Consider the following 27167-nt stretch of genomic DNA (forward strand, 5'->3'; position numbering starts at 1 on the left):
CTGCATATAAGTTAAATAAGCAGGGTGACAATATACAGCCTTGACCTACTCCTTTTCCTATTTGGAACCAGTCTGTTGTTCCATGTCCAGTTCTAACTGTTGCTTTCGGACCTGCATATAGGTTTCTCAAGAGGCAAGTCAGGTGGTCTGGTATTCCCATCTCTTTCAGAATTTTCCACAGTTTATTGTGATACACACAGTCAAAGGCTTTGGCATAGTCAATAAAGCAGAAATAGATGTTTTTCTGGAACTCTCTTGCTTTTTCCATGATCCAGCGGATGTTGGCAATTTGATCTCTGGTTCCTCTGCCTTTTTTAAAACCAGAGATGAAAACTGAGGCAACGGGTGGAGGTAGACCTTAGACAGAGGTAGAGACAATGGTCATAGTGATTGGCAGGCAGAGGCGGGGGCAGGTGATTTGAGGGAGAGAGAGATGAATTCAGGTGGTGGTGGGGCTTAGTGGCTCTGCTTACTGAAGAACTGGAGCAGAGCTAGAGCTCAACAACAGCAGTGGGAGAAATGACCTTGAAAGTGGTGAGCTGAGAACCAGAAGCAGGGAAACTCAGGCTTCAAAGCAAGACCCAGTAGCTGGGGTGTGAGGGGAGACCTCTAGGCATGGGCAGGGAGGCCGCCTGAGCTCCTCTGTGCCGCCCCTCACCCCCGGAATGAGCACGATGGCATTGTGGTCCACAGTGATCGGAGCCAAAACTGAATACCTCCCACCTCAGCCGCGAAACTTCTCACCATCTGATTTAATTGTTCATACATTTTCCAATTTAATAAAATCCCAGTTCTGATAACTAGAAAAGAAAGGAAAAAAACCAACAACGCAGGGATTCAAAGTCTGAACAATTCCTCCTTCCATCTTCAATCTATAACAGCCTCCCTACTCCCCAACCCCAAGAACTCTTGTCTTGTTCCAGTTTGAGGATGCTCCTTATTTTCCCCAAAGTCACCCCTTTACCCAGACACACTCATCGATAGAGCCACACGGGGGCAGGACAGGGCTGGGTGCTCACCTCTAGAGGGGACAGATCCCCAAACTGTCTTTCTCCCCTCCCATTTCATCAGGAAGGAAGGGAAGGAAGGAAGGGAAAGTCACTCAGTCGTGTCCGACTCTTTGTGACCCCATGGACTGAGAAGCCTGGTAGGCTACAGTCCATGGGATTTTCCAGGCAAGAGTACTGGAGTGAGTTGCCATTTCCTTCTCCAGGGGATCTTCCCAACCCAGGGATCGAACCCGGGTCTCCCGCATTGTAGGCAGATGCTTTACCCACTGAGCCATCAGGGTCAGCCCTTAATGAAGGGAAGAGATTCTAAAGGTGAAAGTCCTCAACTTGGTGACAGATTGATGGAACAGGTATTTAGGGGCTGATGGAGCTTCACACTGTGACGTTCATACCTACTCGGGGCCTCCCTGCTGGCTTCCAAGCCAGGGGGTGAGCAGGGAACATGTTGGAAGGTCTCACTGTTGGGAGACAAATGGGCTATTTGATATAAAGGAAATAGCATGAGAGCAGGAATTAAGAGAACTGATTTGTCACTAACTAGCTCTGTGACCTGAGGGAAGTCACTGATCAGGGAGCCTCAGTTTCCTTGCCCTTAGAATGGACAACATGACTTTTAAGTTCCTTCTCTGAATCGTTAGTGAATCCTGGGAGACTGAGATAAATTAGGCAAGCAGATTTAGGTACTGAATCTCTCTTCCCCTCTTTTTTTATCTAATTGTTGTAAAATATACAGAACATGAAACTTACCAATTTTTTATTTTTTATTATGGTCAAATGCACATAAAATTTAGCATCTTAACCATTTTTAAACGTTCAGTTCAGTGGCGTTAAGTACATTCACGATGTGGTACACCCACCACAACTATCCACTTTCAGAACTTTTTCATCATCTCAAACTGAAGCTCTACCCACTAAGCAATAACTCACCCCTCTCCCCAAACCCTGGTAATTGCAATTCTGTTTTCTGTCTCTATGAATTTGACTACTCTAGGTACCTCCCATAAGCAGAATCATACAATATTTGTCCTTTCAGATCTGGCTTATTTACTTAGCATAATGTTTTCAAGATTGATCCATATTATAGTATTTATAAAAACTTCATTCCTCATGCATTTGCTGTTATGCTGATGGACAGGGGTGGTGTTTTACCTTTTGGCTATTATAAGTAATGCTGCAGTGAATATTGGTATCCACGGATCTGTTCAAGTCCTGCTTCCAGTTCTTTTGGGTGTATATCTAGGAGTGGAGTTGGTGGATCATATGATAATTCCATGCCTCGATTTTTGAGGAAATGCCAAACTGTTTTCCTTTAGTTTACTCATAAATCGGGCACTCAGTCCTGCCCTGGGTGTGTCATGGGGAATGCCAAGGAGACACAGATTGAAATCGCCTGAGTTCAGACAGGTCGCCTGGTACTGCCATTCCCCACTCTCTCTGGGACTGATGTGGATCAGATGTGTTCTGGGGATGATGGTCATTACTGAGCCCAGGGCTGTACATTTGCTAGTACTGGGGTGCACTGCCAGTAGGTTGCTATGAAGAAAGGAAATAAATTTCCTCTCCTACTCATGTGTCCAGAATTGTAGAAATGATGATATGTGCACACATTTGTGATTTCATTCATAGAACTAGAACCTCAAACAGGGTTGGGATAAAGACTGAGGGAAAGGTGGGAGGTTTAATTGGGAAGGCAGGAAGAAGGCTGATCCTAGGCCTGAGCCTCCTCAGAAACACTGACCAGAGTCACAGGATGGCCCAGATGCAGCCAGGGTTGATCCAAAGAGCAAGTGAGTGATGAACCGGCCCAGCTCAGAGCTACTGTGAATCCACATGATCTGGGTTCACATGTCAGTTCTACTTGCTAGTTTGGATAATGAACTTAACCTCCCTCAAGTTCAGTTTTCTTATTTGTAAACTAGGGACATTTACAGAGTTATGAGGATTAAAAAAAAAAAATACATGTGATCTCATTCCCATAGTGCCTGGCCCCAGACTCCATTCAGGTTAGTTACTCTTTTCCCTCAAACTCCAAACATCAAACTCAGGTGCTGTGTTAGATTGGGAAGACATTCCCTCACCTCCAAATTCCAGAAACTTCAAAACTTGGGTTTTTGAGGCAGTTTGTATTTTGGTGGCCATTCTAGAATTTCCCTGTTGTCTTTCTATTGCTTTCCTTCTCTCCAAGTCAAATGCTTTTTCTTTGGGGGACTGGCAGATGGGGCTTTTTTAGTAAGTACAGAACTGACTATTAAGCAAAGAATAGACTCTTTGCTTAAAATTAAAAAAAAAATTTTTAAACTGTCAGAAAACCTCAGTTATCATGGGCAAAATTCTTCCAGATGCTGCTGGAAATGAACGCCTTTTGTAGCAATCTAGGTTCACTTACTGCAAAGGATTCACTCTCGAGGCAGCCACAGCAGGGGTGAAGGGAGAAGCAATGTGAACACACTTGGAGGCCATAACCTTATGTAAACATAAACCGTTGCCATGAATAATAAATACAGAAAATTAAATATCTGATAAGTGAGCACGTATCCAACTAGACAGATCTCCCTGGTGTGGAGGTTCAGCCCAGCTTTCCACTCATCCTTGCTGATTTAATTCAATGAGCCGACCTGCAAACACAGCCAGGGTTCCGATGATGCAGACGAGCATGAAGACTGCCAGGAGGATGTGATCCATCACCATCGCGACGTACTTCCATTCCTCAGCCGCCTGGGAGAGAGGAATGTGTCAGAATTTCCTGAAGGTGATGGCGGACTCACAACGTTCGTGCTATCCGTCATCCAGGGGCCCTTTGACTGTGGACCCTCCCTCCACTGGCACTGTGATCTTTATCTTTTAAAGAGGTTATTCACAATGTGATGACTTGCGGAGATGGCCTAGGGAGTCATCAGGCACATCTTACATCAGTAGCTGCCCCTTGAATGCCAACCTTCCCATCAAGCCAAACCCATCAGATGCTCTGTGCTTAAGCATGTGACCCTTTAAACCCCAAGATGCCGATCTCAAGCCACAAAGCTTACCTTATTGGACTCCTGGTCTGACTTCATGGTCTCTGCGATGTATTTGATGCCTTCAATGGCACTTTTCACCTCGGGGTGTTTGATCAGGGGAGAGTGGAAACCCATTGGTGGAGGCCCTGGTTTCCCAGAAATGTCAGAAATATCGATGTCTTCTGAAAAAATCTTTCTGTCTTGTTTTTCTCTGGATGGTCTTTTCATCGTGGAGAAGAACATGATATTTGGGATAGTGTCGATAAAAACCTAATACAAAAGAAGTCCAGGTATGGGAATTATTGTCAGCAGAGCAAGCATCAAACTATGATTTTGAATAAGCAGTGAGACCTTAGGCAAGTCATTCAGGTTCTCTAGGCCTCAGCTACTTTTGTCCCTAAAACAAAAGGACCATACTAGATTTTCTCAGATTCATCTGTGTCCTGTGGCCTGTTAAACGACTAAGGCTAATAGAGATGATCCTGTAATGCCAGCAGTTGGCCACTGGAGGGAGCGAGTGTGCAGCTATTGGACTCCTAAGAAACCACTGATGCTTAAGCTTCCAGACCCCCTATAAGCACCTGCTTTCTTCAAAGCCCCTATTCTCGTGACCAAAAGATTAAAGGGCCCCTCCTGCCAAAAAAATTAAGATTCCAACCCCACAAAACAGATAGACTGTTTTCTTCTGTTTCTGGTTCCTAAAGAAATGCAGCATGGGTATTGCTGCATTCGTGCTCAATCATGTCCGATTCTTTGTGACCCCATGGACTGCAGCACTCCAGGCTCCTCCGTCCATGGGATTCTCCAGGCAAGAATACTGAAGTGGGTTGCCATTTCCTCCTCCAAGGGATCTTCCTGGCCCAGGGATCAAACCCAAGTCACCTGTATCTCCTGTATCGGCAAGCAGGTTCTTTACCTCTGCACCACCTGGGAAGCCTTATAGGTATTGCTAGGAGTTATTTAACAGCCTTTAGAGAAGCAGAGACTACTTCTCCCAAAAGAATGCATTGCAAGCAGTAGTTTCTCTGTCAGTTCATGGCAAATCTTTTGCATTGTGCATAAAAGCTGGGACATTCGTGTCTGTGTGAATGTGTATGAAAGAACTGATATACCTGAAATGTTAACACATTTTAAAATTCAGTAAAATAAATATATGAGACCTAGTTCTTCATTAAAACTTAACTTTTTGACAATCTCTCATCAAGCCACCTCACCCTGCCCTCTGCCCCACCAGTCTCCAGCCTTTATTCTAGTCTCAGCAGATGATTGCACCAGCAAAGAAATTATCAGTCTGTTCACATACAAACAGGTCAAAGTTTCATGGTATTTGAATTAAAAGATAGTGATTTATTTGTCTTTTCTAAACAAAGAGACTCTTTAAGGTTGACATTGAAGTGGGCTTTGTTAATTCTGTTTTCTTATCTCACTGGGGAGGCTACATGAGTTATTTATCTTCAGCCAGAGTCCAGAAAAATTCCTCCCCTAAAGCCCTTACAGCCCAAGAAAGCCTTTCTGTTTCCAAGTGCATAGCAGGGTTACCTAGGACACCACTGGCCGCGTGGAAGGGCAGACTTACGGCTGCCCTGTGCAAAGTGTCCCGGTGCCTTGCTCACTCACCTTCCGCACCCACTCGGGCATGACGTGGGTGCTGGGGGAGCGGTGGTGCGTGTTGATGACGATGACGGTGATGATGATGGATGCGATGACGAACACCATGGTAAACAGCATGTACCTCCCAATCAGGGGCACGGCGCTGGAGGTGGAAGGGATCAGCTCCACGATGACCAGAAGGAACACGGTCAAGGACAGCAAGACAGAGATGCTCAGGGTCATCTTCTCTCCTGGACCAAACGAGGAGGCAGACACAGCAACCCACCTGTTAGGGGCTAAACTGCTCTCCCCCCACATCTATAGGGCTTCCTAGGTGGGTCAGCCGGTAAGGAATCTGCCTGCAGGGTAGGAGACCTGTGTTCGATCCCTGGGTTGGGAAGACCCCTGGAGGAGGGCCTGGCAACCCACTCCAGTCTTCCTGCCTGGAGAATCCCATGGACAGAGGAGCCTGGTGGGCTGCAGACCATGGGGTTACGAAGCATTGAACACAACTGACAGTAGATTTATATGTTGAAGCCCCAAACCCCAGCACCTAGGGACTGTATTTGGAAACAGGGCCTTTACAGAGGTAATTAAGTTAAAATGAGGTCTTAGGCTGGGTCTTTGGCGACTGGCGTCCTTCTCAGAAAAGATTAAGACACAGACAGAGAGAAAGGTCATGTGAGGGCGCAGGGAGAAGACAGTCATCTGCCAGCCAAGAAGAGAGGGTTCAGAGGAGACCAATGCTGCTGACACCTTGATCTTGATTTCCAGCCTCCAGAACTATGGGAAAATAAATTTCTGTTGTTTAAGCCACCAGCCTGGCGTCCTTTGTGAAGGCAGTCCTAGCAAATGAACACACCAGTGAAACCCAAGGGTGAGAGAGGACTGTGACTGGCCTGTTCTCAAAGCCTCACGCTGGAGAGTTTTTCCCTGCAGTATTTCCTATGAGACCCTGGCACTCAACTCTGCTGACAAGGGCAAGTGGCAGGCGTTTCCGGCCGACGCTGCCAAGCAGGAAACGCTACTTCATCCCACGCCCCAGAAGTCTATTTCTTGGTGGAATCCAGGGAAACCAGAAAGGTTCTGGGTGGCAACTGAGAACCCAGATGGCAGTTTTTCTGTCTGTAGCAGAATGTCTTAAACCTCGCAAAACTGAACCGCAGCCTGGCCTACTTGTTACTCAGCAGATGGATGTGTAGGTCAGAAGTACATGTATCTTTCTCACCATGGAAGCAAGCTGCAATACCAAAGCTGAGAAAGGACAAAATCAATGATTTCACACCACTCACTTTCTCATATTCTCTAAGGGGATGACTTGTTTTGTGTGTGTGTTTATTTTATTTTTATTTTTTTTCACATTAAGGGCCAAGGGATTCCCTTTCCCCTGGATCTTTTCCCCAGGCCCTACAATTTCAGGGCAAACAATTCCCGGATGGTGTCTTGCCTGGACAAGTAAACAAAGCCAGGGAGTGAATGACACTGGAATAGTTTTGTGGGGATTGATCAGCTCCAAGGCAGTAAAGAGCCTTTGGAAGGGACTTTCCTCAGGCTGGTCTTTCTGTTTGTGTCCTGGGAAACCCTCATGTGGCCCGCTTTCCAGTGTGGAACTTTGCCCATTCTGGATGCTTTCAGATGTGAGTGATATACACAGGATCCAGCTTGGAGGCAAACAAGAAGTTGTCCATTTCTGGCGGATAGGAAAGTCTTCAAAAGTAAAAAAGGAAACAGAATTATAAATGTAAAATATGGATCAAAGTACATCAAATTTCTCGATTAGTGATAATAGTAGCTAACACTTATCAAACTGTCTCTCTGTTCTAAATGCGTTTCTGGCGTAAATCATCTAATATTGAGAAACTCTGTTTAGTTTCCATAGTGACCCACCTAGTGTTCTCTCTCTTCACTTTGAGAAACTTCATTTGATTATAAAGTTGAAAAAATATTTGTGATCATTTGTTTAAGAACAAATACAATCCCCTAGAACATACATTCTGTGGGGCAAATTCTGCCTTGTTCTTTACCTATCCCTGTCTTGCAACAGTTGTTTAAAAGGTATGTTGAGTGAGTGAATGTGTAAGCTTTTTTTTTTCCTTATTGGAAAGTTGGATTTAGACTTTTGTGGGGTTTTTCCTGTGGCATTTTGATACAGTTGTTTTCTGGCATAAGTTTGAGGACTATCTTACTATCTTTCTTCTTCTCCTACTTGTCTGCCTTACATTGTTTGAGAGCAGTGATTTGCTGGCAGACCTGCATGTTTCCTTACCCCCTTCTCTCTAGATCGTTGGTGTCTGGTGAAATTATGTCACAGATGTGATTACTCAGTAGGAGGCCCAGGTTGATACAGGAGAAAGAATTGCCACTTGGGAAGTATGGTCTTATGTGTAAAGACACTGCCATCTGGAGAAGAGATACACAAAAGCTATTTTCAAGCAGCAAGCAGTAGACGAAAGAGGCAAGACCTGTGTTAGTCACAGAGAGCAAGCGACTTCATGGGGGCAGGGGCCCTGGGAGTGTCTGTGGTCCACGCCTTGCCCAGCATGTTTCAGGGCACACAGCAGGTATTCAACAAACAGGTGCTGGTGGTTATTCACTTAACCAGCTGTGAGTGCGCATCTTCAGGGTCACATTCAGCTCTCTGCCGGCCCTGTTTTCCGCCCCAGAGGCCTTCACCACGTGGCCACTCAGTGCATGCATCCTTCCAGGGCTGGTGCTCTGGGTCTGTCCGCCTGTATTTGTTCATCACCCATGGTTATTTCTGGCTTCCCCTAAAATAGCAGCGCGAGATCCACCAGCATCAGCAGCCGCCACCATGGCAACTGCACCCACCTGAGTCTGTGGGCAGGTAGAACACCAGGCCGGTCAAGAAGGAGAAGAGCAGGCAGGGGATGATGACGTTGACAATGAAGTAGAGGGGCAGGCGCTGCATGACAAAGTGGTAGGTGATGTCCAGGTAGGGGGTGGAGGGGCAGCATGCGTAGAACACCCGGTGCTTCCAGCCCCGCGCCTCCTTGATCACCCATTCTCCACTCTCCATGAAGTCGCTCAGGTCCGGCTGGTCGCTCTCCTGAGGACACGGGATGAAACTTTGACATCCCAGCCTTGTCACCATGAGGAGGGGCAGGGTTTCCTAATCAGCTGTGACAGAGCAACAGATTCCACTGCTGTCGCGTACCTAGGAGAGGATCTTGTGTATGTTCCCTTCCTATAAAAGAAAGGGGTTGGGGACTTTCCTGGTAGTTCAGCAGATGGGACCTCAGCTTCCAATGCAGGGGGTGTGGGGTTGATTCCTGGTTGGGGAGCTGGAGTCCCACATGCTGCTCTGCCAGGGAACCATAACAGTACAGAGGTGATATTGTAACCACTCAGTAAGGACTTTGCAAATGGCCCACATCCCCCCAAAAAAATATTTAAAAAAATAAAAAATAAGTGGGTTGGGACTATTGGGATTTTTTCCATGTTTGACTATACATTCAAGTTTCCTGGGAGCTTTAAGACTAGCAAGGAGAGACAAGAAAGCCTTCCTCAATGATTAGTGCAAAGAAATAGAGGAAAACAATAGAATGGGAAAGGCTAGAGATCTCTTCAAGAAAATTAGAGATACCAAGGGAATATTTCATGCAAAGATGGGCTCAATAAAGGGCCGAAATGGTATGGACCTAACAGAAGCAGAAGATATTAAGAAGAGGTGGCAAGAATACACTGAAGAACTGTACAAAAAAGATCTTCACGACCCAGATAATCACAATGGTGTGATCACTCACCTAGAGCCAGACATCCTGGAATGTGAAGGCAAGTGGACCTTAGGAAGCATGACTACGAACAAAGCTAGTGGAGGTGATGGAATTCCAGTTGAGCTATTTCAAACCCTAAAAGATGATGCTGTGAAAGTGCTGCACTCAATATGTCAGCAAATTTGGAAAACCCAGCAGTGGTCACAGGACTAGAAAAAGGTCAGTTTTATTCCAGTCCCAAAGAAATGCAATGCCAAAGACTGCTCAAACTACCACACAGTTGCACGCATCTCACATGCTACCAAAGCTCAAAATTCTCCAAGCCAGGCTTCAACGATACGTGAACCGTGAACTTCCAGATGTGCAAGCTGGTTTTAGAAAAGGCAGAGGAACCAGAGATCAAATTGCCAACATCCACTGGATCATCGAAAAAGCAAGAGAGTTCCAGAAAAACATCTACTTCTGCTTTATTGACTATGTCAAAGCCTTTGACTGTGTGGGTCACAATAAACTGTGGAAAATTCTGAAAGAGATGGGAATACCAGACCATCTGACCTGCCTCTTGAGAAATCTGTATGCAGGTCAGGAAGCAACAGTTAGAACTGGACGTGGAACAACAGACTGGTTCCAAATAGGAAAAGGAGTACATCAAGGCTGTATATGGTCACCCTGCTTATTTAACTTCTATGCAGAGTACATCATGAGAAATGCTGGGCTGGAGGAAGCACAAGCTGGAATCAAGATTGCCAGGAGAAATATCAATAATCTCACGTATGCAGATGATACCACCCTTATGGCAGAAAGTGAAGAAGAACTAAAGAGCCTCTTGATGAAAGTGAAAGAGGAGAGTGAAAAAGTTAGCTTAAAGCTCAACTCTCAGAAAACAAAGATCATGGCATCTGGTCCCATCACTTCATGGGAAATAGATGGAGAAACAGTGGAAACAGTGGCTGACTTCATTTTTTAGGGCTCCAAAATCACTGCAGACGGTGACTGCAGCCATGAAATAAAAAGACGCTTACAGCTTGGAAGAAAAGTTATGACCAACCTAGGCAGCATGTTGAAAAGCAGAGACATTACTTTGCCAAAAAAGGTCCAGCTAGTCAAGGCTATGGTTTTTCCAGTAGTCATGTATGGATGTGAGAGTTGGACTATAAAGAAAGCTGAGCACCAAAGAACTGATGCTTTTGAACTGCGGTGGTGGAGAAGACTCTTGAGAGTCTCTTGGACTGCAAGGAGATCCAACCAGTCCATTCTAAAGGATATCAGTCCTGAATATTGATTGGAAGGACTGACACTGAAGCTGAAACTCCAATACTTTGGCCACCTGATATGAAGAGCTGACTCACTGGAAAAGACCCTGATGTTGGGAAAGATTGAAGGTGGGAGGAGAAGGGGATGACAGAGGATGAGATGGTTGGATGGCATCACCGACTCAATGGACATGAGTTTGAGTAAACTCTGGGAGTTGGTGATGGACAGGGAGGCCGGGCGTGCTGCGATTCATGGGGTCACAAAGAGTTGGACAAGACTGAGTGACTGAACTGAGCTGGGAGCTTTAAAACCTATTGGTGCCCTAGCTCCACCCTAGGCTGATTCAATCAGAATTATTGGGCCTGAGTCTGGGCAGGGGAAATTATGTAAGCCCCAGATGGTTCTCTTATGGAGCATGGGAAGAACTTGCCCAAGCAATGGAAAAGCATGAAGGTAGATGAGCCCCGAAGAGCTAGTGGACTCAGCGAGCCTGCGACGATGTAGGCGCAGAGGTGGAGACCTAAGTCTTGCTTTTGCTGCATCCCAGCTCCTCCCGAGGGGTCATCACGTACCGGGTTGATGACCACCACGGAGCCGTCATAGGTCCAGGTACCCAGCTTCATGCTGCAGTTCTGTTCGTCAAAGGGAAAGTGGGTGACGATGATCTCGCAGTAGCTTTTAAAGATGGCGGGCGGTGTCCATGTGATGTGGCCAGTGTAGTCCAGGAGCACTTTGGTGAACTTGACAATAGCAAAGTCACCATCTGCACTACAGTTGGGATAAAGGAAGAACAGGGCTCCAAGTGACAGATGAACCTTCAGTTCTGCTTGGGGATGTTAACAGGAGACAGCTGGTAATTATTCAGGTGCTAATTATAGAAGCTTTCTTTTGAGCTTTTGAGCGGCATTGCTTTTTATCTATGGCCGTGTTTTCCAAATTTGCCTGATAATAAGGATCATGGGGTGCTTGTTTAAAATATAGATTCCTGAACCTAGAAAATAATACAAGTGAATCTATATACAAAACAGCCTCACAGGTATAGGGAGCAAACTTATGATCAACAAAGGGTAGGGGGAGGGATAAATTAGGAGCATGGGGTTAAGAGATACAAACTACTTAAAATAGATAAGCAACAAGGATTTACTGTGTATTACAGGGAACTATACCCAATATCTTGTAATAACCCATAATGGAATTTATCTGCAAAAAATCCAGATCACTATGCTGTACACTAGAAACTAACACATTAACTACACTTCAATTTAAAAAAATTAAATATAGATTCCTGAGCACTGAATCTAAGCACTGAATCAGGATATGTGGGGATGAATCTGAGAATCTATAGTTTTAAAAAATTAACTGGTAATACAGATCCACTGCATCCCAGACTTTTTTCCCCCCCCCAGCCCTCAGTAGTATTTGTAATGTTGGAAAAGTGAAAAGCGGAAGTGTTAGTTGCTCAGTCCTTTCCAACTCTTTGCGACCCACAGACTGTAGCCTGCCAGGCTCCTCTGTCTATGGGATTCCTCAGGCAAGAATACTGGAGTTGGTAGCCAGTCCCTTCTCCAGGGGATCTTCCCAACCCAGGGATCAAACCCAGGTCTCCTGCACTGCAGGCAGATTCTTTGCTGTCTGAGCCGTCAGGGAAGCCCCAGTCTCCATCTATGCCCTCTCTGATATACTTTAAAAGTTGATTGGGGATGCTTCTCTGGTGGCTCAGTGGTAAAGAATCCACCTGCCAGTGCAGGAGACACAGTTTCGATTCCTAATCTGGAAGGATCCCACAGTAACTAAGTCTGTGCCGCAGCTAGTGAGCTTGTGCTCTAAAGCCCATGAGCCACAACTGCTGAGCCCACATGCCCCAACTACTGAATCCTCTGCACCCTAGAGCCCGTGCTCTGCAACAGGAGAAGCCACTGCAATGAGAAGCCACAACTAGAGAGGAGCCCCCACTCTCCTCACCTAGAGGAACAGCCCTTGCAGCAGCGAAGAGCAGAATAATTAATTTTAAAAATATTTTTAAAAGCTCTTTTACAAAAGTTAATTGGGGGAAAAATCCAGGAATCTTAAATAAAGATATAGCTAGTGGGTCATTACTGTGATAAGCATGTTAAAGAGGGTTCTATTACCTTTGAAAGAACTATTTAGACTCCAGTGGAGCAGAATCACAAACTCAGATGCCTCTAGGCCAGGCAAGCGAGGAAGGAGGGAGAGGTGAGCCTCACAAAGGAAGAGCCCCGCACCCTGGCAAGGAAGTGTGTCTGCGTGGGAGTGAAGGCTCCATGTTGCCTGATAGTTGATCCTTCCTTGGAAGCTGGAAATCTTGATTTTTAATCCAAAGTTTTCATATTTTTGAATGTTGGAATTTTCTAGAGAGGCTAAAGGGCTTCCAAGGTGGCCCTAGAGGTACAGAGCCTGCCGCCACTGTAGGCGATGGGAAAGACGCGGGTCTGGCCTGGGTGGGGGAGATCCCCTGCAGAAGGGCATGGCAACCCGCTCCAGTGTTCTTGCCTGGTGAATTCCATGGGCAGAGGAGCCTGGCAGGCTGCAGTCCATGGAGTCACAAGACTGAAGCAGCCGAGCATGCATGCAGAGGGGCTAAAAATTCAGGTTTTGATGTATTTTCCTATTTTCAAATGTTGGCAATAATTTCTCATTTGAAAAATCAGCATGGTGGATACTGAAAAATAAGAAACTCTCCCTGCAGATCTACTCATTCCCCAAATGGCCTGTCCCCTAGGGCCTTGGCAGAGGGCAGGATAGTAAAATTAGGGGCTGAAAAGTGAGCGGGGTCTGCCTGGCGCCCCATATGGGATATGTCATGCCTCATTTTATAAACCAAGAAATTTTCTCCCCATTGATTTTTCCTTGGGACTGAGAAGAGGCTCTATCCAGAAAACTATGCAGCTTTAGATCCTCCCAACAGAGCTGAGAGGGAGGATGGTCTACATTTCTCCTTCCAAGCAGGTGAAACGGGATTCTCTCCCCTGTGAGAGTGTTTCTGAGTGAGCTGATCTAAACGACCAGAGGGTTTTAATTGCTTTGCTTAGATTCTAAGTGAAAGATGAACTTAACCCTGAGAGATAGACACTTCTTCCTTATCAGCACACCTGTCCCAGAGTTTACACAAAATGATGGGATACTTCGGCTCAAGCTTGAGTCCCAGGTCTGATTGGAAAATACGCAATAAAATATCAAAGTTGGGGAGAGTCACCTTAAAGGGTATCATGTCTGCTAACTAGCCCTGTCCATCTTCCCTAGAGAGCCTGCTAGTATGCACAGCCTGCTCACCCCAGATGCGTGCTGCAGACTGTCAGGCCACAAATCCTCTAGGCCAGTGCTGCTGCCTGGAAGGATGCTGTTTGCAACGAACATTCCCTGACAAATGAAGGGCGTATGATAATGAGCGTGTCATTAAAGCAGAGTGTCTTGAATCACATTATAATTTCACAATGTGCAGTCTGTCGCAGAGCCCAGCGGATGGGCTACACAGGCATCCCGGGCCATCAGCAGCACGCGGCGTCCTGGGATGCCATGAGGAGGTGACAAATAACCCCACGAGGTTCAGACCTATTGGTCGGAAGGACATTTAATTCCAAGGAACTCAGTTATAGGACGTTTGGGTTCCTTGGATAGCTGCCACATACCCTTCAGGAGTTCTCAGGGATTAAATGTCCCCCACCCCACAGCACTGATTCAATTTGGCGCTGATAATTGTTTCTATTCATAACATGAGACACCATATGGCACCCCTAGCTTGTCAACTTGGTTCTTGGTTTTTAAGGGTTATTTAATGGGAACAGTGGTGAAACGCCTACTGAGAGTGGCAGCCCTTCCCTGAGGGCACTTGGGCTCCCCCCGCCCCCCCGAATGTCTGCCTTCTCATCCTGGCTGTTTTGCTCACTTGTTATAAAGAACGAAGTCTGGGCGCCAGATCTTTTCCGAAGGAATGTGAATCTTTTTCACGCCACCATACTCATCTGGATTCCATTTTAAGTTGTAATCCACCCATTGCTGGAAATGAAGACATTTTTAGTCAATGAAAAACAATGAAAAATATCTGGGGTTATCAAGAGCTCTGATGGACATGGTAATTCAGGTATGGACAGAAATTGTGCTCTAGTAAGAAGGGTTTGATTCAGAGTTTGGCTTTCACTTGAGTAAGAAGTAAAAGCACATACAGAGCATCGAGTACCTGCTGGCACAATTATAGGCGTTTCAACCCATGTTCATCATTTAGTCCTCACAATGTTCTCACGGGGTAGGAGTGATTATTGACCCCATTTTACAGGTGAGAAAACAAAGGTAGCCCCAAGTCATGCCACCAAGTACACTACACACCTTAGCAAAGGAAAATGACCCTATTGTGAACGTTTTCCTCAAGCAGGCAACCTCACTTTTTGAAAAGTGCTATATTTTTTCTGCATTATAAAAGTTACATATGCCCAATGCAGTAAATTATGGATAACACAATGTTGAACTGTCGCCCCCAAATTAATACAAAGTTCTAATCCCCTGTACCTCAGAAAGCGACCTCATTTGGAGATAGGGTGTTTATAGAGGTAATTAAGTTAAAGTGAGGTTATTAAGGTGGGCCCTAATCCAATATGACTGGTGTCTGTATAAGGAGGGGACATTGAAGAAGATGTATATTCAGAAAGAAAGTCGTGCAAACGTGAAGACAGCCAATTCTAAGCAAAGGAGAGAGGCCCGGAGCAGGTTCTATCTCACGACCCTTAGAAGGAACCAGTTCTATCAACACCTTAATGCTGGGCTTTTGGCCTCAGAAACTGTGAGACAGTAAGTTTCTGTTGTTTAAGTTGTCTAGGTTGTGACTTTGTTCCAGCAGACCTAAGGAACTAATACATACAGGTAAAGCACAAAGTGAAAATAATAATAGTAATGAACACAAAACATCCCACTACCCCAAAATATCTGCTTTCAACCTTTTGGTGCATATCCCTGTTACCCAAATTGACTTCCTCTGGGCCCATGTTAAATTTCAGAGTAAATAAGAACAACGTGAACACGCTTATCTAGCTGCGTTACCTGTTTCAGACGAACATTGGTTGTCACGATCTGATTTACTTCATCCTGAAAAAAAGATAAGGCCTGTCTTTAGGGGGACCAGTGGGGAGCTGGAGAGGATGCCCGGGACTGGGTGGTGTGGGTGCTGTGGGGCACTGGGAACTCTGTTGTCTCACCACGTTGATGAGCTGTATCAGCTGCAGGCCCACTGTGACCTCCACGGCCTGGCGGTGGTCTTCCACGGGTCGTACCACGCTGTTGTAGCTTTCAAAGAGCTTTGCCACCAGACGAGTCTCATGTTTGGAGCCCAGGACGAGGCCAGCTGAGATGGCAAAAGACACACTCACTGTCAGAGTCGACTCCCACACACCACACACACTAACGTGAAGATATATATCTATCTGAATCACTGCGCTGTATCCCTGAAACTAACACAATATAATAAAGCAACTATACTTCAATTAAAAAACAAAAAAGCAAGCAAAAAATGTGTACGTGAATGTTCATAGCAGCAATATTTTAACAGCTATCTGGTGAAAATAACACAAATGTCCATCAACAGATAAATGAATAAACAAATTGTGGTATATCCGTACGTTAGAACGTTATTCAGCCATGAAAAGGAATGAAGTTCTGATGCATGCTGTAACATGAGTGATCCTTGAAAACATTATGCTAAGTAAAAGAAGTCAGACACAGCAGGACATTATTGTGTGATTCTATTTATATGAAATATCCAGAATAGGTAAATCCATAGAACAGAGTCGATTAACAGTTGCCAGGGACTGTGGGGACAGGGAAAGGGGAGTAACTGCTAATGGGCCCAGGATGTCCTTCTGGGTGATGAAAGAGTTATGGAATTAGATAGTGGTGATGGTTGCCTGACATTGTGAATATACCTAATGCTACTGGACTGTGTACTTTAAAATGGCAAATTATGCAATGTCTATTTTACCCTGGTAAACTTTACATACATATTTATGTATTTTTATCATAATTTTAAAAATAAAAAAAATCATCTATGTCCCAGTTAAGTTGCTAAGAGAGAAAATCACATATTCTGTTGACCTGGATTTGGGTCTCCTATTTGGAGCATATTAAATTCCAAGGAATCTTTACTACATTTTCCTTCAGGATAAAGGGCGATGTCATGCAGTATTCTCAGAGCCCACAGCCTTCAGGCGTCCAGCGTGACACGTCTTCGCTGGCGAGCAGGCAGAGAGACATTCTCACCCGAGGTTCCGAGTGGTGTGCTGACCTGTCTGTGGTCACGCGGCTAGGGCAGAGCTCAGGTTAGAGCCCGTCACTCTGCACCGTGCTCCTGAACTCACTTTTAATATTATGAGCGTGCTGTGGGCTGTCCTGGAAACTGTACAACTACATGTGCTGTTTATTCCTATGAGAAAATGTGTTCCAAATTCCAAGCGCCTTATGAAGGATCCCTGTAACTCAAGCCCTGGTGGTTTGGGGATTGCCTGTTCAGGGCTGGGAGAGGAAGTAGACACACAAACCATCTGCCCGGATTCATGTAACCAGATCTCCCCTTTCCGCAGATTACTGCTGAAACCACACCTTTTCCCTGGGCCAAGACAACTTTTAAAATGAAATGAGTGAGACGCTTTCCTTTTTTCCCCCCGCAGTTGTGTTCATATTAACTGATCACCTCTAAGGCAGGTTATTATTATTATTTATTATTTTTCTGCTTGGATCCTAAGTTTGGAAGGGTTTGTCAACAAAACAATTATTAAGTAAAAAGTAGTCCCCTTTTCTATTTCTATTGATCCACAAAAATAATCACATATCCCACTTGTTTTGTGTCAGATACTCCTCTACATGCTATATGTACTAAAATTTTCAATCCTCATAACAATGATAGTATATACTGTCATTATCCTCAATTTACAGATGCGGAAATTGAGACCCAGATTTCATCAGTGGTAGAGCCAGGATTCACACCCAGAGTCTATGCTCTCAACCACTATTTCTCATCCAGAGCTTAGGTCAACTTGAAATGACTAATGCGGTATAATGAGCTGAAACATTTTCATCCTCCCCAAAGTATGTTTTAATTAGCCTGTCGAGCTTTATTAAAGGTCCTATATTTGTGTTACGTTATTGAATCCTTATAAAATACTATGAGGTCAGTCTTTACTCCTATTTTACAGATGGTAAAACTGAGGTTGGAACAGCAGAGACGCATGTCATAGCTCCCAGCTAGCTACAAGTGGGATTCTAAGTGGAGGCAGTCAGACACAGGACCTGTATACCTCACCACTTCCCTAAAGGCGAGTGTATTGTGTCCATTCAACGTTTTGAAGCTTTCAGCGTTGCTAAAATATCTTCATTATGACCTTCCTGGGCTCTGTGTGTGGAACCCTAGTTTTTCATTTCTAGTTTCTCAAAATGTCTGACCCAAAGGATTCATGCGGAGCTTTCACATGGCGTCTCCCCCAGACCACTGGCATTGGAGACCCCTTAGAGCTGCATATCGTCCGATGGAGTTTTTGCAGCGGCCCCTTGGGACACAGAAATCCTCTGTCTTCTATGCTTTGTCTACCCCGGCCCCACCCAGCCCACAGTGGGGGCAGGGGGGTGCTGGCATGGATCACTTCGAGCCTCGGCCACTGGGTTTCAGGTTATTGCTTTGATGTTATCTTGGGCTGCTTATTTTTAAGTGACAGTTTATTCCAGTTTGACAGGAAGAACATACTAGAAAGCAGCAGAGAGAGCAGATGATCAGCATTATGTGGCAGAAAAAATACACATGCGGACCCTAAGGTCAACCAGGGAGAAGGGAGGACTGGGGAGCCTGGCATGGATGGCATTTCAGGGATACCACTCCCTCCTTTGTGCCCTTGCCAAGGACAAGGGTGCCTGTGCCTTCTGCCATGAGTTTCTAAGGAATTCCTGAGGAGGTCTCCATTTCTTAGACCACATTCACTGGTATTCTGTTCTTTTTTCCTCCTCAAAGCAGGGCAGAGTATCACTCAAAGTTTTATCACATAAAACTTGAAGGACTTGAACTCAGAATTCTAGGTTTTGTTCCGAATTCCAGTGTGGTCTGGAGAATTGGACAATTTCTTCACAGATTCAATAAACCACAGTAAATACTTTCTTTGGAAGGCAGGTATAAATTGACAAACACACAGATACACACATAAATAATGTCGAAGTTTCCTTTTTCAGCAAAATCGTGTTGGTCATTCTTCTTCAGATGGGGGCAACACTCATTCATTCATGTATTTGTCCAACGTTTACTGCATGCAAAGCGCTGTTTGAAGAGCTTTGAGGTTTTCAGACATGAATCTGACATAGATCCCTTCTTCCTACTCTCATAGACATCAACATTTACATAAATAACTGTGAACAAGTTGGAAAGCAATATGCCATAAGGAAGGTGGCAATGAAGCGCTTGAGATTCCTGAGCTGGGAGAGAGGAAAGATTGTAATGAAAGTGCTGTATAAATAGAACAGAGATCATTGTGTGTTAAGCTAATACCGGAAAAAGTGTCACTGATATAAATGAGAATTTTGCCCCCAAGGGATTGAATCAAAGTAGGGGGACCAGCCACAATTTCAAAGTGTTCTTTTGTATTATACTGGTCCAATCTGTATTTTAATTTGGGCGACAGCTTGCTGGGTTGGGCCAAAGGAATTCTGTCCTGTTCTTCCCAGGTAGCTCAGTGGTAAAGAATCTACCTACAAAGCAAGAGACACAAGTTTGATCCCTCAGTTGGGAAGATCCCCTGGAGAAGGAAATGGCACCCCACTCCAGTATTCTTACCTGGGAAATCCCATGGACAGAGGAGCCTGGTGGGCTACAGTCCATGGGGTCACAAAGAGTTGGACACGGCAGAGCAGCTGAACAAAAACATATAGTCGCCCTGGGTAATTCTTATCTTGACTGGTGCTGTGCCTCTGGCTACCTTCCCAATTTCAGGCTATATTTTCTGACTGTGCTCATAAAAAATGGAGTCTGATCACATTCCAAAGTTTATACATCAGGGGACTTTGGGATGGTCCCAAAGTCAGTTTGAGATGGTCAGTTTATGTCTCTTAGCTTCAGCTTCCCTATAATGAAAAAAGAGATGTTGGATTGCCTCATCTTGCCCTAAATTTCCATGAATCATCCATGTGAACTGACATCAAACTCTAGGTTTGATCTACATACATATCACATACTTTATTTTTTTCATATCACATACTTAAAAAAAATAGTTAAACATGAATTTCTGGAGGTTTTTGGTGTCTTAAGAGATCTCTTAAAGATTTTTAAGTGTAGATATATCACTTAAGAATTTCCATTGTGTGTGGTGTTTGCAAATACACACACACACACACCTCACCACCACCACCACCAGGCCAGCTTTGGTTGGATTGAGTCCAAATCCCACAGGATATAATTTACCAGAGTTTAGGCTATTTCCGTCAACTCTGCTATTGAAAAACACTAATAATAAAACTCTTCACCTCTTTTGCCCAGAAGACCTGTGTTTGTCAGAGCAATATTGGAGAAGGGAAATCACAGCATGTCAGCCGTCTTGTTTCTCAGCTGGGATGATATCACCAGTAAACTTTTATATGAAACAATCAGCCAACATCTATTTCCCTCAACCGGAAGTTTGGGATTCAGGATAGCATTTCAGTGGCTGTGTTGTGACACAGTCCAGAGTTGAATGCAGGTCAAGGGCTGTGCAAGATTTTTATGGGTTCAATTCACATAGAGTAATGTCCTTTAAAAAAAAAGGGCAGGAATGCATTCATATGAATTTTTTTTAGCTTCAGGAGTTTAAAAGATTACAAAATAGTTCTCTCCTGGAAAGTTTGGTTGTGGTTGTGAATAGGTTTTTCCCTCCAGCACATGGAGCTGTCAATCAACCCTCTTCATTTTCAGAATTCTCCTAGAGCCGTAAAAGGGCTAGTTAACTATTACTTGTGATCAAAAGTCGCCCTGCTAAGTCCCTATAGTTGTTCGAGTATGATAGTGACTTCGGGATGGTAGCAGAGGCGCTGGATCCCATCATCCAGGTGACTCATACAGACACTGACGGAGGGAGAGAATGGCAGGTTACTTTGTAGCTTCTGAGCAGGCAGCTCCTATTTTAATTGGCTAACCCAAGCAAAAAATCTTTATCCGCAAACACAATTAAGCCAACATCAGTGAGGAACTGACAGAAGAGCCTGGGACTGGTGAAGCCCTGCCATTCTGTATTTGCATCAAAGAAGCACGACTCTGGTTTGGGGGCTCCTAGAGCCTCAGCCTCACAGGACAGCCCCCGGCCCCGGCGCTTACCCAAGCAGAGTCCGAGGAGCGGGAGGAATGGCTGGGGCTCCATGGGCTGGTGGTGGAGTGGCGGCCTGCGCTGCTCGCTGGCACTCTCCGGAGGGACACTCGGCTGCCGGAGGGTTTGGAAAGTGAGTCGGCTGAGCTGAGCTATTGTTTTACACCACCTGTTAGTGGCAGTGACAGCTGGGCTGCCCAGAGTTCAAGAGCCCAGGGCTGAGGTCGTTAAGGTTCTTACAGGGTGTACGTTTTACACAACTGCTGGATCTTTGACAAGTTAAGTGTCTACTGCACTGTGTTTAAAAAGGCACCATGAATCTGGTCTTAATGAAAAAAAAAAAAGTTTCCCTATTGAATAAATTATTTTACATGATGAGCAACCCCCTCCCTTTTGTACAAATCAGAACCTCGTCTGTGTGGATTGATCTGATCAGGACAACTTGGTCTGAGCAGATAGTCAGCTGTGTGTGTAAGACTTTATCCTAAATCACAAAAGTCCACATTCTACTAAAAAAGAAAAATTTTCTTTTTCCTTCTAGGCTGAGAGTGCCAGGGACTTTTATGACTGAATAAATCTGAGAAGAGTTAGCTTAATACTGAATCAGTTGCTGGAGAGAATTCCACATTTGATTGGTTTGGTTCTAAACAACGGTGACTTCTTCCACAAAACTGATTTTACGATAGCCCCCAGAGTGCCTGTTCCAACCCGTCTCTGTAGCAGGCAATGCCTATTCCACCGTGTGCCTTTAGTGACAGCCAACAGCCCACCTGCTATGGCCTGTTATTCAAGTGAAAAGTAATTAATGGGAAAGTGCCTCACTGCAAAAGCGCTGCTCCAGGCTCCTCCTCCCTGCCATCATTCCTCTGCCCACCCTCACTCAGGAGGCAAGGAGCAGAGTGGTTCAGGTTCAGGTTTCAAGTATTTGTTTAAAAAAAAAAAAATCTCCCAAACCTGCCATTAGTAATTGCTCAGTCTGAGAAGGATTTCTTTCTTTCTTCCTTCTTTTTTTTTTTACCAAAATAGAAAAGGGAGCAGTTATTTAAAGACACCCTGACCATTCTTTCCTTGCTTCCTTCTTAAATTGAATCAGGTGAACAAAGTCCTTCACCTTAAGGTCAAGAACAGCATCCTGGCCAATTCCCCTATTCCAGTGAGTCCAGAGAAATAATTAGGGAAAGAGTTGGAAGTGTAGTGGAGAGAGCTTGGGGTCTGCAATATATTTACTGCTTGGAAGGAAAGTTATGACCAACCTAGATAGCATATTCAAAAGCAGAGACATTACTTTGCCAACAAAGGTCCGTCTAGTCAAGGCTATGGTTTTTCCAGTGGTCATGTATGGATGTGAGAGTTGGACTGTGAAGAAAGCTGAGTGCCGAAGAATTGATGCTTTTGAACTATGGTGTTGGAGAAGACTCTTGAGAGTCCCTTGGACTGCAAGGAGATCAGTCCTGGGTGTTCATTGGAAGGACTGATATTGAAGCTGAGACTCCAATACTTTGGCTACCTTATGCAAAGAGCTGACTCATTGGAAAAGTCTCTGATGCTGGGAGGGATTGGGGGCAGGAGGAGAAGGGGACGACAGAGGATGAGATGGCTGGATGGCATCACTGACTCGATGGACATAAGTTTGAGTGAACTCTGGGAGTTGGTGATGGACAGGGAGGCCTGGCGGGCTGCGATTCATGGGGTCGCAAAGAGTCGGACACGACTGAGCGACTGAACTGAACTGATTCTTTTAAATTGTGGGGGATGCACTAACTATCCACCAAAAAGATTGGTTCCCTCCTTTCCATAGCATAGCACTGTGACTACAAAGCCAGGAATACATCTTTCCACCACGCCCCTTACATAGATGAAGCCGTGGGACTGAGTCCTAGAAAATGAAATAGGAGGGGAAATTTTATGAGACTCACCGTCCTCCCACTGGAGCTCATCCATGCTCTTCTAGTCTCTGACTGGCTGGAAAGGACCTGGAATGGACATGACTCGCAGGGTGACCTTGGAAACCCACATGTTGAAAGGGGCTTTGGTATCTTGCATTTTTGAATGACTCCAGGGAGGAGGGCAGCACATTGGCCTGGTCACCACCCAGCTCTATTTCATGAATGAGAACAAGATTTTTATGGTGTTAAGTCCATTGAAATTTGTACAGCAAATGGTTTTATCATTATTAATATAAATTTTACTGCCTTGCATTGGGGATCCTAAAGTATGTAGCACAGTGGAGGAAGGCAAGAAAATTGGTATTGGAGGCAGAAAAGATGAAGATAATGCTGCTGCTGCTGCTGCTAAGTTGCTTCAGTCATGTCCGACTCTGTGCAACCCCATAGATGGCAGCCCACCAGCCTCCCCTGTCCCTGGGATTCTCCAGGCAAGAACACTGGAGTGGGTTTCCATTTCTGTCTCTAACACATGAAAGTGAAAAGTGAAAGTGAAGTCGCTCAGTCTGACTCTTAGCGACCCCATGGACTTCAGCCCACCAGGCTCCTCCATCCCTGGGATTCTCCAGGCAAGAGTACTGGAGTGGGGTGCCTTTGCCTTTTCCAATGAAGATAATGACAAATTACTTAATAAAACTGTTGTCTTTGATTACTTCATGAGCAAACTATGTGACAAGCCAGTGGCTTTAGAAGAAGTTGGAAAATGCAAAGTTAGTGTTTTTTGTTTGTTTGTGTTTTACCAAGCTGCACAGCCTGTGGGATCTTAGTTCCCTGACCAGGGATGAAACCTCTGCCCCTGCTGTGGAAATGCAGAGTCCTAACCGCTGGTGGTGGTGGTGGTTCAGTTGCTCAGTCGTATCTGACCCTTTGCGACCCCATGGACTCCAGCACGCCAGGCTTCCCTGTCCTTCACACTCTCTCCCTGAGTTTGCTCAAACTCATGTTCATTAAGTCAGTGATGCCATCCAACCATCTCATCCTCTGCTGCCCCCTTCTCCTCTTGCCCTCAATCTTTCCCAGCATCAGTCTTTTTCAATGAGTTGGCTCTTTGAATCAGGCGGCCCAGGTATTGGAGCTTCAGCTTCCAGTCCTTCCAATGAATATTTAGGGCTGAGGTCCTTTAGGATTGACTGATTTGATCTCCTTGCAGTCCAAGGGACTCTCAAGAGTCTTCTCCAGCACCACAGTTTGAAAGCATCAATTCTTTGGTGCTCAGCTTTTTTTATTGTCCAGCTCTCACTTTCATACATGACTATTGGAAAAACCATAGCTTTGACTATAGGGACCTTAGCTGCTGGACCACCAGGGAATTCCCGGTTCTTGTTGGTTTTGCTTAGTGAGTCTGTGCAAGGAAGAGTCAAACTCAGACAATAATTGGCTAGTTCAAGAACAGAAATGAAGGGGATTAAAATGGGGATTTAAAAGCTCCAGAAATCTGGAGCTTTCTTCTTTGAACCCTAAGTGTAAGGGATAACATGGGAAAAAGTCTTTGAGCAAAACAAAGCCCATTAGGATTTCTCGACAGTCTCACCACTGTAGCAAAAGTCCTTTAAGGCTATGCTCTTCATGCTCAGGCCCATTTCTTTCCCAGAGGAGCTTCAAGGTGGTTTCCACTAAGTTGGGAGAGAGAAGCCTAGGGGTTAGGATGCAAAGAAGTAAATTGGGCTTGGGAATTGTGTTTGGTAGAGAACCCCATGTATGCATACAGGCACGTAAAAATGACTGCAAAAGAAAATTTCAGTTTACTAAGTATTTGAAGGAATTCTACGACCAAAGAGTTCTTGAATTCAGACTACAAAAAATTTTGGTTGCCCAAGCCTTCAATGAGTCAAAGACGCAGCGGCCGAAAATGGGCTGCAACCTCCTCAGTCTCCGCAAGAGGGCAGTCTCCGCACTGCTCACCTCAGAGGTGGCCTTGGAGGTAATGGACAAGGTAGAACCCGGCAGGGGCCACATCCACGAGCCACTGAGGGCAACGGATAGGGAAGCTCCAGCCAAAGAGCGAAATCAGAGACTAACCACGGAATCACCGCAGGCCCTCTCCGTGCTCAGCCACGTCCCCTTGGCCTTCATCTCCTCTTGGAGGAATCTAATGACTGCCCACACCTGCAACCCTCTGCCTGAGGTTTTTTTTTTTTTCCCCCTTTTTTCTGGCTCTGGGAACACGGGGCGTGTTGGAAATTCAAGGGAGTTAATGCCCTTAGAAGGAGCCCTCAGCAGCTGTCGGTGGATAAATTCCCGTCTCTGATGGGGTAACCTGGCATGCTCTGCACTCTTGAGTATGTCCATGGGATGTGGTATTCGGCGCCCATGCTGGAAGTGGCCTGACAACTCTGCCTTTATTGACTTGCTTCTCTCTCTCTGCCTCACTCTCCCCACCCTGCCACTTCTCTGATCAACTGCTTGCAGGGTCTGCTTCTGGAGAAACTCAAATCAAGACAGAATTTCTCACCCTGTCTGGCCAGGGGATCATCACCATGTCTTCAGAATGGTGTGAGTGGGTACCTTCCCCACATTTCCAGCGTCTTACCTATTCTCTTTTATAGGTGAACCATTGGAACTGTAGACTAAAAAATTATTAAAACTGCTATCATCTTCAAGAGTAAACCTAATTTTTTCAGTGAAAATTTATTAGTCAAATAATTCAACTTGATTATAGAAAAATTAGAAAACGGATGAACAAAAAGAAAAATGCTTACCTATTAATCTTCTACCAGAAAACCTATGGTTAATGGGTTATTTTATATGCATAACCCAGTCTCTTTCCACACATTTATGTATATATTTCTGTATTTGTGTATTTATTTTCACTATCCCCAAACCTTGTTTTATGTTACTTGAAGTCAAAAGATTTCCCATAATTTTTAAGTTTTTATGGATTAACCACTGCTAGGGAAATGCTATTTTCAGGAGAAGATTAATCTTTTTTGCAGTTCTACTGAGATATAATAAAATTGTAAGATATTTAAAGTATATAATGTGATGATTTGATACACATATATACTGTGAAAGGATTCTGTCCATGTATTCATTTATTAAAAAATTTTGTCACTGTGCATTGCTACATGCTAGGCACAGTTCTAGGGATTTGGAATACATCAGTAAATAAAGTGAAGATTTCTGTTCCCCAGGAAAATTGCATTCTAGTTGGTGGAGATTGTCAATAAAAATATATAGAGTGAAATAGATAATAAGTGGGTTATTTAGTATCTCAATTGGTGAAAATGCTATGGGAAAAGGAAAAAATAGAGCAGGGTTTGCCTCTTGAGAAACCTATATGCAGGTCAGGAAGCAACAGTTAGAACTGCACATGGAAAAACAGACTGGTTCCAAATAGGAAAAGGAGTCCGTCAAGGCTGTATATTGTCACCCTGCTTATTTAACTTCTATGCAGAGTACATCATGAGAAACACTGGGCTGGAAGAAGCACAAGCTGGAATCAAGATTGCCAGGAGAAATATCAATAACCTCAGATATGCAGATGACACCACCCTTATGGCAGAAAGTGAAGAGGAACTAAAAAGCCTCTTGATGAAAGTGAAAGAGGAGAGTGAAAAAGTTGGCTTAAAGCTCAACATTCAGAAAATGAAGATCATGGCATCTGGTCCCATCACTTCATGGGAAATAGATGGGGATACAGTGGAAACAGTGTCAGACTTTATTTTGGGGGGCTCCAAAATCACTGCAGATGGTGACTGCAGCCATGAAATTAAAAGACACTTACTCCTTGGAAGGAAAGTTATGACCAACCTAGATAACATTCAAAAGCAGAGACATTACTTTGCCAACAAAGGTCCGTCTAGTCAAGGCTATGGTTTTTCCAGTGGTCATGTATGGATGTGAGAGTTGGACTGTGAAGAAAGCTGAGTGCCGAAGAATTGATGATTTTGAGCTGTGGTGTTGGAGAAGATTCTTGAGAGTTCCTTGGACTGCAAGGAGATCAGTCCTGGGTGTTCATTGGAAGGACTGATGCTAAAGCTGAAACTCCAGTACTTTGGCCACCTCATGCAAAGAGTTGACTCATTGGAAAAGACTCTGATGCTGGGAGGGATTGAGGGCAGGAGGAAAAGGGGATAACAGAGGATAAGATGGCTGGATGGCATCACCGACTCAATGGACGTGAGTTTGAGTGGACTCTGGGAGATGGTGATGGACAGGGGGGCCTGGTGTGCTGTGATTCATGGGGTTGCAAAGAGTCAGACACGACTGAGCAACTGAGCTGAACTGAACTGAACTGGGGAGGTCAGGACAGCTGGAGAGGGGATTGCAGCTGTAAGTGTGGTAGGTCGGAGGGTCAGTGAGGATGAAGCATTTGAGCAAAGACTTAAAG

The 27167-nt window shown here is 44.8% G+C and overlaps 1 protein-coding gene across 1 annotated transcript; it reads right to left on the minus strand.

The window, feature by feature from the left end:
- Positions 1-1753: 1753 nt before the first annotated feature.
- On the minus strand, positions 1754-20999 carry CHRNA1 (cholinergic receptor nicotinic alpha 1 subunit). Its single transcript, XM_040228197.1, has 9 exons — positions 20906-20999; positions 15789-15934; positions 15634-15678; positions 14489-14598; positions 11157-11352; positions 8426-8663; positions 5624-5847; positions 4037-4276; positions 1754-3725 (listed from the first exon to the last, which is right to left on the minus strand). The coding sequence occupies exons 1-9, from the start codon at positions 20946-20948 to the stop codon at positions 3594-3596; spliced, it is 1374 nt and encodes a 457-aa protein (XP_040084131.1). The 5' UTR covers positions 20949-20999; the 3' UTR covers positions 1754-3593.
- Positions 21000-27167: the final 6168 nt, after the last annotated feature.

The sequence above is a fragment of the Oryx dammah genome, unplaced genomic scaffold (genome assembly GCF_014754425.2).
Source record: "Oryx dammah isolate SB20612 unplaced genomic scaffold, SCBI_Odam_1.1 HiC_scaffold_27, whole genome shotgun sequence".
NCBI lineage: Eukaryota > Metazoa > Chordata > Mammalia > Artiodactyla > Bovidae > Oryx > Oryx dammah.

What these genes read in the sequence shown, in the direction of transcription:
- CHRNA1 (XM_040228197.1), bottom strand. Translation starts at nt 20,948, where the DNA reads ATGGAGCCCCAGCCATTCCTCCCGCTCCTCGGACTCTGCTTGG. An exon ending in TGATACAGCTCATCAACGTG is followed by an intron (nt 15,679 to 15,788) that starts GTGAGACAACAG and finishes TCTTTTTTTCAG; the next exon opens with GATGAAGTAAATCAGATCGT. An exon ending in CAGACCAGGAGTCCAATAAG is followed by an intron (nt 3,726 to 4,036) that starts GTAAGCTTTGTG and finishes CCTCTCTCCCAG; the next exon opens with GCGGCTGAGGAATGGAAGTA.